Source organism: Pan troglodytes, chromosome 7 (genome assembly GCF_028858775.2).
Source record: "Pan troglodytes isolate AG18354 chromosome 7, NHGRI_mPanTro3-v2.0_pri, whole genome shotgun sequence".
In the NCBI taxonomy this organism is placed as follows: domain Eukaryota; kingdom Metazoa; phylum Chordata; class Mammalia; order Primates; family Hominidae; genus Pan; species Pan troglodytes.
The window spans coordinates 151,023,682-151,037,727 of NC_072405.2; the positions used below are offsets into that span (position 1 = coordinate 151,023,682).

A 14,046-nucleotide genomic window follows, 5' to 3' on the forward strand; every position below is an offset into this window, starting at 1 on the left:
TGCATTCAAACAGAGACTCAGGCTATAAACAGAAATTCCACAGAATGCCAACAGATGTCACTCATAAGGTTGTGTTGTCCTGGAGAGTTCCAGGACAATATTTGTTTTAGAGACCACTTCCACATGTTCACTGCTCTGCTGCCAAGTACAGGTTCTCTATAGTGTTTGTGTAAGGAATAAGTGACCTGAAAGTATCACAATGTTTTAAACTCCACGTGTGTAAAAATCCTGTAAATGTGTATTAACAAGCCATGGCATCTCACTCTGATAGGACATAATGCAGCATGACTTGCTATTAACTGTGTACAATAGATTCCAATGGTATACAGAATACAATTTTGTAGAATTGGTACAAAACTGTACCATAGGGGACCCTGGATCCAAAAGGGTCCAAAGAGGGTCCAAATGGGTCCCTGTTTCTTGATCACTACTTTTCAGAAGGGAACTTAACAGCTTTATGACTGTATCTTACCTGTGTACAAATCTTTTGCTCTCTAGATATGCAAGAGCTGTACTAAGCTGATAGGCATACAGGATCAAAGATGCTAGATCCAAACTGTATTTCCTTACTTGCAAAAATGACCTCAGCTTTTGGAACAATGACCAAAAGGAAAAAAAAAAAAAAAAAGAATTAGTGGCAGTGAATCGAAATCAAAAGCAAAAAAGCTACATTCAACAATAATGCTGTTTTCAATGCATTTTTAATAATATTAGAATGGCTTCAAGTCTCTTCTAATAAAGCATAATAAATGAAACATTTAAACTCTGGATTCAGATTATTTTTTATTTGAAATCCTGTCATGAAATTAAAATATTTTTGACTAACGACAAATTTCTTAAAAAATATAGAAAGATAAGCTTCAACGGAATGAACAAAAGCACAGTACAAATTATTGCTAAATAATAATAACTGGAAGAAAAAAGATCTAGTTACTATCCAAACAAGGCTAATACACAGTCAGTTATCTCCACTTCAAACCTTATTGTGGCTCTGGGAAGGTATGAGGATAATGTAATGAGGAGAAAGCGGAGACAAGAAGGAATCTCCCCTCTTATTTCCTTCCCCATGAAGTTTTGGATGCAGAAGCACAGAACAGTCATGTTGGGTATTTATCACAATGTACTTACTTGTTCATGCTACCACTGACACCATTAATAGAGGTAAATGCTGACATGGCAAAGAAAGGCAGACACAATTAATACCCTAATTCTAAATAATTGATGAGAGAAATATTTAGCCATATTTTTTGAGCCAGAAGAATTAGCAAACTCTCCAAAAGCAAAAGCAGAAAAGTACCGTGAACAAGAAATTATACATAAGCACTCCATTTGATTTGGTGGAGGAGGAAGAGATGTTCAGCTGATGAAATCACGCAATGCTCCCCCTGCCCAGTGTTTGATTCAGCAGGCCTGGGATGGGGCACAAGAACTTGCTTAATGAGTTTCCAAGTGTTGGTGATGCACTGATTTGTTTCTGTATTCTGGAGAAAGTGAGAGAGCTATTCATTCGATTACTCACATTTTTAAAAGAAAGTACGGCCATGCACGGTGGCTCACACCTGTAATCCCAGCACTTTGGGAGGCCAAGGCAGGTGGATCACTGGAGGTCAGGGGTTCGAGACCAGCCTGGCCAACATGGTGAAACCCTGTCTCCATTAAAAATGCGAAAATTAGCTGGGCCTGGCAGCACGTGCCTGTAGTCCCAGATACTCAGGAGGCTGAGGCAAGAGAAGTGCTTGAACCTGGGAGGCGGAGGTTGTAATGGGCTGAGATCGTGCCATTGCACTCCAGCTTGGGTGACAGAGCGAGACTCTGTCTCAAAAAAAAAAAAAAAAAAAAGAAAAGAAAAGAAAAAAGAAACTGTGATTTAAATAAGTTGGTTTAAAATGTATTACTAGCCAGGTAATCCGAACACTTTGCGAGGCCGAGGCAGGAGGATCACTTGAGCCTAGGAGCTCAAGACCAGCCTAGGCAACATAGTGAAACCCCGTCTCTATAAAGAATTAAAAAATTAGTCAGGCATGGTGGCATGCACCTGTAGTCCCAGCAACTCGGGAGGCTGAGGTGGGAGATCGCTTGAGCCCAGGAGGTCGAGGCTGCGTGAGCTGTGGTTATGCTACTACACTCCAGCCTGGGCAACAGAGGGAGACTTTGTCTCTCAAAAAATGAGATGCTACAAAGTGAATTCCCAAAAAGATTAAGGAAATGTTTAGACTTACCTAAATTTAGCATTAATTAACCCAAACTCCATTAAGATTGCTTCATCCTCAGATCACTGGGCTAGTTTTTTAGGCAATGGCACCAGAGAGAAAAAATAAAACCAAACATTTGGCCATCTGCTGCTACCAGTCCTGATAAAGTACTTGGCTGGGGAAGATATTGCTGCCAGTACTGCATAAGGGGATGCTTTGGGAATTTAATGATGAAGATATTTATACCCATATTCTCTGAACCAAAACCATAATGACATACATCCTAAATCAGAACTCTCCTGAAAATCCAAGATATAAACTGTTTATATTTTCCTTTCTTAAGCAAAAGATATCAAACGCTGAGTCCAGAAGGTACGATTTGGGGATCACAGTACCTCTCCAAGTGTGCACAGCTCCATGATTATCCAGACAGGATTCTCTGTGATGACTCCAATCAGCTTCACAATATGAGGATGGTCAAACTGACGCATTGTTACTAGGAAAAAAGTTCTCCATAGTTATTCTTTCTTTTTTTTTTTTTTTTTAGACGGAGTCTCATTCTGTCACCAGGCTGGAGTGCAGTGGTGCAATCTCGACTCATTGCAACCTCCACCTCCTGGGTTCAAGTGATTCTCCTGCCTCAGCCTCCCAAGTAGCTGGGATTACAGGCGCCCGCCACCACGCCCGGCTAATTTTTTGTATTTTTAGTAGAGATGGGATTTCACCACGTTGGCCAGGATGGTCTCGATCTCTTGACCTCATGATCTACCCGCCTCGGCCTCCCAAAGTGCTGGGATTACAGGCGTGAGCCACTGCACCCAGCCTAGTTATTCTTTTGAAAACTCTTTCAGCTTCTCTGAAGATGAATTCAATTAAGACATAAGGCTGGCAATAGGGGAACTTTAAAACTCAATTCCACAGGTCAGTTCAGCTCACAAATGGGCATAAATTGGCACAAAAAGGTATGTCCTACTATTGAGGTGTAAGGTAACCTCTAAGAAAAATCCTTCTTTCCTTCTGCATATGTGGCAGGGGGGAAGAGGAAGAATGAAGGAAAGGGAGGAGGAGGAGAAGAAAGAGGAGGGAGAAGGCGGGGGAAGAGGAGGAGGAGGAGGAGGAAGAGGAGGGGAAGAGGAGGGGGAAGAGGAGGGGGAAGAGGAGGGGGAAGAAGAGAAGGGGGAAAGGGAGGAGGAGGAAGGGGAGGGGGAAGAGGAGGAGGAGGAAGGGGAGGGGGAAGAGGAGGAGGAGAAGGAAGGGGAGGCTGAAGAGGAAGAGGAGGAAGGGGAGAGGAAGGGGGAAGGAAGAAGAGGAGGGGGAGGAAGGGGAGAAGGAAGGGGAGGAGGAGGAGGGAGGAGGAGGGGGAGGAAGGAAGGAGGAGGAAGGGGAGGAAGGAAGGAGGGGGAGGAAGGAAGGAGGAGGAGGGGGAGGAAGGAAGGAGGAGGAAGGGGAGGAAGGAAGGAGGAAGAGGGGGAGGAAGGAAGGAGGAAGAGGGGGAAGAAGGAAGGAGGAGGGAAGTAGTAGGAGGGGGAGGAAGGAAGGAGCAGGAAGGGGAGGAAGGAAGGAGGAGGGGGAGGAAGGAAGGAGGAGGAGAGGGAGGAAGGAAGTAGTAGGAGGGGGAGGAAGGAAGGAGGAGGAAGGGGAGGAAGGAAGGAGGAGGGGGAGGAAGAAAGGAGGAGGAGGGGGAGGAAGGAAGGAGGAAGGGGAGGAAGGAAGGAGGAGGAGGGGGAGGAAGGAAGGAGGAGGAGGGGGAGGAAGGAAGGAGGAGGAGGGGGAGGAAGGAAGGACGAGGAGGGGGAAGAAGGAAGGACGAGGAGGGGGAGGAAGGAAGGAGGAGGAGGGGGAAGAAGGAAGGACGAGGAGGGGGAGGAAGGAAGGAGGAGGAAGGGGAGGAAGGAAGGAGGAGGAGGGGGAAGAAGGAAGGAGGAGGAAGGGGAGGAAGGAAGTAGTAGGAGGGGGAGGGAGGAAGGGGAGGAAGGAAGGAGGAGGAGGGGGAGGAAGGAAGGAGGAGGAAGGGGAGGAAGGAAGGACGAGGAGGGGGAGGAAGGAAGGAGGAGGAAGGGGAGGAAGGAAGGAGGAAGAGGGGGAGGAAGGAAGGAGGAAGGGGAGGAAGGAAGGAGGAGGAGGGGGAAGAAGGAAGGAGGAGGAGGGGGAGGAAGGAAGGAGGAGGAAGGGGAGGAAGGAAGGAGGAGGAGGGAGGAAGTAGTAGGAGGGGGAGGAAGGAAGGAGGAGGAAGGGGAGGAAGGAAGGACGAGGAGGGGGAGGAAGGAAGGAGGAGGAGGGGGAAGAAGGAAGGACGAGGAGGGGGAGGAAGGAAGGAGGAGGAAGGGGAGGAAGGAAGGAGGAGGAGGGGGAAGAAGGAAGGAGGAGGAAGGGGAGGAAGGAAGTAGTAGGAGGGGGAGGGAGGAAGGGGAGGAAGGAAGGAGGAGGAGGGGGAGGAAGGAAGGAGGAGGAAGGGGAGGAAGGAAGGACGAGGAGGGGGAGGAAGGAAGGAGGAGGAAGGGGAGGAAGGAAGGAGGAAGAGGGGGAGGAAGGAAGGAGGAAGGGGAGGAAGGAAGGAGGAGGAGGGGGAAGAAGGAAGGAGGAGGAGGGGGAGGAAGGAAGGAGGAGGAAGGGGAGGAAGGAAGGAGGAGGAGGGAGGAAGTAGTAGGAGGGGGAGGAAGGAAGGAGGAGGAAGGGGAGGAAGGAAGGAGGAGGAAGGGGAGGAAGGAAGGAGGAGGAGGGGTAAGAAGGAAGGACGAGGAGGGGGAGGAAGGAAGGAGGAGGAAGGGGAGGAAGGAAGGAGGAGGAGGGGGAGGAAGGAAGGAGGAGGAGGGGGAGGAAGGAAGGAGGAGGAAGGGGAAGAAGGAAGGACGAGGAGGGGGAGGAAGGAAGGAGGAGGAAGGGGAGGAAGGAAGGAGGAGGAAGGGGAGGAAGGAAGGAGGAGGAGGGGGAGGAAGGAAGGAGGAGGGGGAGGAAGGAAGGAGGAGGAAGGGGAGGAAGGAAGGAGGAGGAGGGGTAAGAAGGAAGGACGAGGAGGGGGAGGAAGGAAGGAGGAGGAAGGGGAGGAAGGAAGGAGGAGGAAGGGGAGGAAGGAAGGAGGAGGAGGGGGAGGAAGGAAGGAGGAGGGGGAGGAAGGAAGGAGGAGGAGGGGGAGGAAGGAAGGAGGAGGAAGGGGAGGAAGGAAGGAGGAGGGGGAGGAAGGAAGGAGGAGGAGGGGGAGGAAGGAAGGAGGAGGAGGGGGAGGAAGGAAGGAGGCGGAGGGGGAGGAAGGAAGGAGGAGGAAGTGGAGGAGAAGAAAGGCGACGACGACCATTTCTTTTTTCCTATGGACAGATGTGACCTTGGGCTAGCTTCCTAGGTTTTCCTCTAGAAATCTGATAAGTAGGAGTGTGTAATTCATTTACTAAGCAACCATCTTTACAGTAAAAATCACTCCTGACTGGTGAATTGCTGGGGGAGGAGGTGAAATGGGATTTATAATGCCTGGTGGAAAGCTATAGCTAGAAGCTGCCCTGAGTGTGGAGACTATGGTAACTGGGTGTGTTCCTTGCAAGGCCCTGGAAGCCACAACCCATGGGGCACTCACAAAGGATTTCTATCTTAGACATAAATGGTTCCTGCATCCACCACTGTGGTCCTGTCCTCTTAAATTTAACTGGTTGCTTTCAGGGCCCTATAAAAGACTTTCTGCTGGGCATGGTGGCTCACGCCTGTAATCCCAGTACTTTGGGAGGCCGAGGTGGGCCAATCACCTGAGGTCAGGAGTTTGAGACCAGCCTGGCCAACATGGTGAAACCCCATCTTTACCAAAAATACAGAATTAGCTGGGCGTGGTGGTGTGTGCCTGTAGTCCCAGCTACTCAGGAGGCTGAAGCAGCAGACTCACTTGAGCCTGGGAGGCAGATGCTGCAGTGAGCCGGGATTGCGTCACTGCACTCCATCCAGCCTGGGCGATAGACTGAGACTCTGTCTCAAAAAAAAAAAAAAAAAGTTTCCAGGACAGCCGTGAGGACTTTCACATGAGAGAAATGCCAGCTGCTGCCTTTTTTGGCATACTTTGTTTATGGTCCTGTACTACTACTCTCAGGAGAGTCTGATGCTAAATGTGGCCTATGGCAGTAACATGAGTTTGACTGCCTAATTGAGCCAAGATGACCAAGAGGGCACTGCATATAGACATACATATCTGTGTGTGAACATGTATGTTAAGATGTATGCATTTATAATTTCTAGTATCAGGGCTAAGAAGGTTACTTGTACAGTATACTAGGATTAGTAAGACACAGGACAGACTTCACAGAACTATAGGATCTCAAAACTGGAAGTGATTTTAAAGGTGACCTGGTCCAGTGGGTCCAAAAACACCTGATTTCACAGACTATAAAAATGGGGAAAAATAATTCTGATGCCAAGCAAGGAAATTAGAATAGCAGAAGTAATTTTAAAAATACGATCAACATGTAATATTGCCAACATGTTACAGAATAGCTGGTATCGCCCATTGTGAGGAAAAATTGTGAAAGACTTTGAAATGGGCAAAACAATATTAGTGGGTGTTCTGTCTAGCTCACTTATGTGTTTTAAAAGTTTTCCCTCATATTCCAAGAACAGGACCTGGTAGTTTTTTTCAACAAACATCACCAACAAAAACCCATATAATGTAAACACCCAGCACATAATCCAAAACATATAATTAAATCTCACCTTGTCACATTCAGTTCATTGCTTATACCATGATATTTTTGGATAAACACTCAGGCACCCAGCATATTCACAACCGTACTTTCAATTTACTGTAAGTAACTATTTATTATAACTTTTGGTTTTATGTTATTCTCACATATAATTATCAAGCCTTTCATATTTCCTCAGAAGTAATTATTAGAAACACAAAACAGCACAAGGCTAAGAGAGTCTTGTGGCCACTAGGAAACTCTACCCAAACTGAACTAAAAATCAACACATAGAATAGTTTCCCTTGTTATTTACCCATCTGGGGCAGCAAGTTAAGGCCCAGGGGCTGCCATCTGCTTTTGTAAATAAAGTTTTACTGGAACATATTCTTGCTCATTCTTTTCTGTCCTGTCTGTGGATGTACAATGACAGAGCTGAATACTTGGGACAGAGGCTGCATAGTCTGCAGAACCTAAAATATGTACTATATGGCCCTTTAAAGAAAAAGTTTAACAATTCCTGATCGAGGCCATATTTTTTCTCTTATATATAGCCTGGTAAAGCCCTACAGAAGTTTAGATACACTACATCTATCACATTTCCCTGAAATAACTGCTGAGTAACCTCTCAGAGAAGAAAACAATTAGTCCAACTTGACTACTCCTATAAAACTATATAACTGATTTTTGTAATGACAATTCCAAAGTCCTACAAAATCACAACATAGTAACTGTTCAGAAGTTTAGGAAAAGATAACCAATTTTTAAAATTTTCATTTTTGAAAATATAAAATGCACAAGAATACCAGCAAAGGTAAGGCAGATATGGTGTTGGGTGATGATGACTGATGTGGTCTGTTTTCTTGGCCTAGGTGCTATGTAGAAATGAACTAGTCAAGACAGAAGTCATTGGCCAGGCCTTCTCTTGTACTTAAGTCAAAGTTTCAGGAATAGGATTAAGGATGTACTAAGACTTAATTAATGTAGTCACCACAGGGCTTACTCTATGAATTATTAATTTATTGGACTGTTGGGTGGTATTTATTACAATGGAAAACAGAAGGCATTCATTTGATGCACACATAATGAAGGACACCAGAATGACAAACATCTACCAGGTGTTCTCTAGGTGTCAAGTACTGTGCAGGACACTGAGTATGGAGTGGTGAGCGAAACAAACATGGTCCTTATCCCCAGGGAGCTTAAGGCCTAGAGGAAGAGAGGAAGAGACAGGCAATAATCACTTGTAAACAATGTAGCTTTAATTAGGAATCATTAGGAAGAAAAAGAACTAGTCATGTGTGACAAAAAATACTAAGGGGAGACTTTAAATATGGTGGTCAGAAAAAGGTTCTCTATTGGAGGTAATGTTTAAGCTGGGGCCTGAAGCATGAGAAGAGGCAAACCATAGGAAAGGAGGAAGAGGAACATCACCGCTTGAGGGCAGGTAAGGAAGAGCTTGATGTGGACAAGATCCTTGCTCTTTAAGAGCTTACATTTGGGAAAGAAGACCTATTCATGCAGAGCTCACTCAAGGTAGCTTCCTCAGAGGAGGCACAAACCAAGAGTCAGAGGAATGGAGTTGGAGAAAATTATTTCTAAGGGCTGGGCACAGTGGCTCACACCTGTAATCCCAGCTCCCTGGGAGGCTGATGCAGGCAGAGCCTAAAACTTTAGAATAGCCTGGGAAACAGCAAAAACCTGTCTCTCCACAAAAAAACAAAAACAAAAACAAAAAAACCAACCAAACAAACAAAAATACAAAAAATTAGCTGGATGTGGTGGCGCCCATCTGTAGTACCAGGTATTTGCAGCCCTGAGATGGGAGGATCCCTTGAGTCCAGGAGGTGACACAGCGAGACCCGAGACAGACACTGCCTCAAAAAAAAAGATAAGTGTTTCTAGCTAAAGTCACCTGGGAAGCCGTCAGAAGAGTCCTTTCCTGAGGTCTCTTCTTGCGTGAAGTTTTCTTTTCTTTTGTTTTTTGGAGACAGGGTCTCATTCAGTCACTTAGGCTGGAGTGCAATGGCGCGATCTTAGCTCACTGCTACATGGGCCTCCCAGGCTCAAGTGATCCTCCCATCTCAGCTTCCTAAGTAGCAGGGACTACAGGCATGCGCCACCATGCCCAGCTAATTTTTTTAATTTTTAAATTTTTTCATAGAGACGGGGTTTCACCATGTTGCCCAGGCTGGTCTCAAGCAATCCTCTCACCTCGGCCTCCCAAAGTACTGGGATTACACGTGTGAGCCACCACACCTGGCCTCGTTTTGGGTGATTTGTTCTTTTTCTTTCTTTCTTTCTTTTTTGAGGCAGAGATTGCTCTATTGCCCAGGCTGAAGTGCAGTGTCGCCTATCTCGGCTTACTGCAACCTCCCTCTCTGGGATTCAAGCTATTCTCCTGCCTCAGTCTCCTGAGTAGCTGGGACTACAGGTGCGTGCCACTATGCACGGCTAATTTTTTGTATTTTTAGTAGAAGACTGTTTCACCATGTTGGCCAGGCTGGTCTCAAACTCCTGACCTCAGGTGATCTGCCTGCCTTGGCCTCCCAAAGTGCTAGGATTACAAGCGTGAGCTACCGTGCCCAGCCTGGGTGATTTGTTCTGATTTTGTAGCAGGACAAGGGGAATGGTCATAGAGCCCTATTCCTTCACTAGTCTATGAGCTCCATCAGGGCAGGGACTGTGTGTGTCATGCTCACCTCTGCATTCCCGGGGTCTGGGCAGCATCAACATTAGGATCACTTATATATCTGCACCAATTCCAGTGCAAAGATGTGTAATGGCCTAAGTACCAAAGTATAAAGTAAATGCACATCAATCTACCTTTACACATAAAACATGATGGTTTACCTGGAAAAATCTGTAGATAGGTGCTTGTACAAATTTAGACATTAATTTGCAAGGCAAAATAATAAACATAGTTGTCTCCTAAAAGTCAAAACATTATTTTTCTTATTTCTTCAGAGACAGTTTGGATTTCACAGATAGAAAGTCAAATGGAGTTCCACAGAAATTTCTAGACACTTACAGGCTTCTTGAAGAAATTTCTCTCTCACGCTGTCCGAAGTACAGTTTTTACATGTTTTAATTGCAACCGCCAATGCTGGATTCTCCTGTTTTAGGGAAATTATAGAATCACACACACATGCAAAAAGGTTTGCTATATTAATTGATTCATGAAAACCTGTCTGTTTTGCAACTATGTGGGTTATGGACCAGACAGAATCAGAACGGCAAAATCTCAAGAATGAGAGGAATACTTAAAAACACTCAGTATAAAATCCCCTGAGAAAAATGGTCATGCACGTGAAACATTACAGCAAATCATTTATTCATTCATCTACAAACATGTGTTAAAGATACACCATGTGGCTGGTACTATTTTAAGTGCTTGGGATACACTGATGAACAGCAGAGACAGCAGTCCCTGTACCTGTCACACTTACACTCCAGTGAGGAATACAGATAATAAATAAAGAATTAATTACATAGTATGTTAGAAGGTAACCGTGTTACAGAAAAGGGAGAGAGCAGATCAGGATATGGAGACAGGGATGGAGGCTGCTGTATGAGGGGGACCTCACTGAGCAGATGAGACAAGAGCAAAAAAACTAAAGGAGGGAGGAGAGAGAGCTGGCTAAGAAACAGCAGGGAACAGTGTATAGCGTGCTCAAGGAACATGAGCAAGCCAGTGAGGCTGGCACAGAGGGTGGAAGGTAGGAGGGTGAAGATGACAGAGTCAGAGAGGAACGCAGGGGCCAGACCACACAGGGCCTTCAAGGCCAATAGAAAGATGCGACTTTTACTCAAGTGAAATGGAGAGCCAAGGTAGGGTTTGGACATTGGAGTACCATGGCCTGACCCAAAATTTTGAAGGAGCATTCTGCTGTGGTACTGAGAAATGGCTGCAGAGAGGCAAGGTTAGAGACATAGGGAGTTCTGCGGGTGGCTACCACAGTACCCCAGGTGACAGGTGACAGGTGATGGTGGCTTGGACAAACATGGTAGCAGTGGAGGTGGAGAAAAGGGCTGAGATTCTGGCTATACTCTGAAGCTAGGGCAAAGGTGGCTCATGATGCAGGTGTGAGAGAGTCAAGTTCAGGTTTTTGACCAGAAAAACTGACAAGATGGAAGGGGAAGATCAGAAGCTCGGCTTGGGATATAATAAGCTTGAGATGTCAGTAAGATAGCCAAGTCACACAGGTGAAGTGACCAGCAGGATACTGTGACTGGCGTTCAAGAAAGAAATCTGAACTGGACATAGAAATCCAGAAGTAGCCTAGCCCATGTGACTGGACGAAATCACCAAGGGAGATGAGAGAGGTCCACGGACTGTGCTTTGAAGCTCTCCAACATGAAGAGGTCAGGGAGAAGAGTGGAAAATGTCAAAGGAGACTGAGAAGGGGTGACCAGGAAGGCAGGAGACAAACCAAGAAAATGTGTTGCTCTGAAAGCCAAAAAGTCATTATGCACACTTACTATTGTCTTTCACATTATATCATTTTATATATTATAATTATATCTAACACAGAGATAATATTGTCATTTACATAACTACTGTCTATTCTCCATCACTAAAATGTAAGTTTCAAGACAGCAGGTCACTTGCCTGTTTTGTCAAAAAATCCCCATTAGTATAGCACTGATGCATACTATATGCGCAGTAAAGATCTGTAGAATTAATTAATGCTATTAATATATTTCTTTTAAATGAAGATGTTCATTAATAAGTTAGATGTGTCATATTTTAAAAATACCTTAAATTGTGTTTTGCTTAACAAGTTAGCTGTCACATACTTTCAAAATACCTTAAATACCTTTATTTATTTTAGACTTCACACTAATTGTATACTATGTGTTTCCAGGAAATAAAACATTTTCAAACAAGAGAAATCTGAATGGTAAGAGAACTGTATCATCGACTCAGGGACTGCATTCCCTTTCTTCACCTCCAGAGGAGGCATGCCCATGTGCCAGATGCCTCAAGGAAGGGGTTCAGGTGGTAATGGTGACGTGGTCCTTGGAGGACAGAGTAGTTGGCTCACACAGAATGTGAACAAGAGCACAGAATACCCTATCTACTAAATGTTTGAGTTTACAACCTTAGAATCATTAACCGTATCTGTGCTAAAATATAACCACTTTGCTTTGAATGAGTTAGTCTTGTCTTCCTTAATTAGACTGTGTACTTCTTTAGGACCATGACCATGAATTCTTTTTCTAGCTAAATATGAGGCTGGCTGCAAGTAACAGGTATATGAGAAAACTGTATGGCTGGTATACTGTAAAACTGACAGAAAATGTCCATTTTATAGACGATCAGAGCAACAAAATCTTTGATAAGACCTTAAAACCATCATTAATCCTGTCAACTAATCAAATACTCAGTAAACATGGTGCTTTATTAAGACAGTCTAAGGAAATGCAAACAAAATACTGCTCTTTAAAGACCTAGGGTTTCAAATGAATGCTAAGTGTAAGATTCCATAGCTGGCAAATATACAAAATGCCACACATGAGCAGATTATGAGGCTCAGCCTTCGGTTTGGCGAATAGGACATGCGGCTGGTGGCCCCTAAAGTGGACAGCAGAGGTCTAGGGAATGCTGAACTGTTAGAAGGGCCAGTTACAGAGATCGGACGCTGGAGAATGGGTCAGTTCAAAGTAAGTAAGACCAGAACATGTGCAAAGGGTTTTTTCTAAAAACTAAAAAGTTACTAATTGGTAATTACTCAAAATAGATTTTTAAAATCTTCTGTAAAATACAGGCAATATTTAGGGAAACAAGAAGTTTTTCATTGTTCAATGAAAATACCACCTTGTGGCCACTATGCCTAGACAAGGGATGCATGATTAGGCTCTGAATTAATAACAGCTAGTAGACGTTTAAAATATCTTAACAAATAAATGTAGAAAAAAGCTATTCTAGGATGAATTAAGAGAAAATTAGATTTAATAATGAATTTTAAGGCTGGGAATAATAATGAGAGAATGTGCCAGTGATCAGCAGGTGCTTGAAGAAAAGAAAAAACAAGCCTGATAATCTTGCCTAATAAAGAAAAAAATGTGTGCCAATCAGATAAACTTCATGTTTACTGACTCTCAGAATGAAGGTCAAAATTCTTACCTCAAGGTTCACATGGCCCCACACATGTCCCCTGGTGGCTCTCCTAGTCTCCAAAAGGTTTCCTTTTGCCTTCCCTTTGTTTCCTATCCCTCTACTCCGCAGCCACACCGTCCTCCTGGTGGTGTACTGTCCTGCCCCGCCTCATGGCCTTTGCACTGGCTGTTCCTTCTGCCTAGAACAGGCTTCCCCATGAGAATGCTCAAGCTCCACTCCCTCTCTTACTTCAAAGCTCTGCTAACACGTCTTGTCAGAAGTTCTTTCTGACCATCCCATGTGGAACAGCATCTTGACCTCCCATTTTCCATGAATTGTTTTTCTCAGACCCTCTTGGGATTTAGTGTACATCTTTTTTGCCTGTCAACTTGTGCCTTGGGTAGAATTAAGTTATATCCCTCCACCACCTAGAAACAGTAGCTGTCACAGAGCAGAAAATGATTACAAAATTGCTCAAAGAATTAACTGAACCTTAAATAAAGTATCCAATGGTTGGTCCTTGCCCATGAAATTTATGCCACGTTACATTTTGACCAATTATCAAGAATGCTTGATAAAATATTATTTGATTTTACAGAATACTAAAGAACATGTTCTAGAAAAAGGATTTATAATAGAAACTTAAGAGAAATGAACAGACTGCTTTGCACTATAAAATTAGACTCCCACATTAAAAACAAAACAAACATATACAATATACACAAGAAAGAAATTCAACAGCCGGGCACGGTGGCTCACATCTGTAATCCCAGCACACTGGGAGGCCGGGGCAGGTGGGTCCCTGGAGGTCAGGAGTTTAGACCAGCCTAGCAACATGGTGAAATCCTGTCTCTACTAAAAATACAAAAACTAGCTGGGTGTGATGGTGTGTGCCTGTAATCCCAGCTAGTTGGGAGGCTGAGGCAGGAGAATCGCCTGAACCTGGGAGGCGGAGGTTGCAGTGATCGGAGATCACATCACTGCACTCCAGCCTGAGCAACAGAGCAAGGCTCCATCTCAAAAAAAAAAAAAAAAAAAAAAAGAAAAAGATATTTAACAAGATGTGAATCCTTGGGGACTGGAATTCATTCAACAAACA

The 14,046-nt window shown here is 44.5% G+C and overlaps 1 protein-coding gene across 48 annotated transcripts in view; it reads right to left on the bottom strand.

Annotated features, from left to right (window-relative positions):
* Window positions 1-14,046, bottom strand: part of PTK2 (protein tyrosine kinase 2) — a 343,777-nt gene that overhangs the window by 85,896 nt on the left and 243,835 nt on the right. For 47 of the 48 annotated variants that reach the window (XM_063816590.1, XM_063816588.1, XM_063816583.1 and 44 more), the window contains 3 exons: window positions 9,876-9,960; window positions 2,588-2,688; window positions 473-588 (listed from right to left, as the gene is read on the bottom strand). In XM_063816590.1, the coding sequence (XP_063672660.1) occupies window positions 473-588; window positions 2,588-2,688; window positions 9,876-9,960 (302 nt within the window). Of the gene's footprint in view, window positions 1-472; window positions 589-2,587; window positions 2,689-9,875; window positions 9,961-12,974; window positions 13,083-14,046 lie in introns of those variants that run through there. The other variant, XM_054657533.2, reaches the window with a different exon arrangement.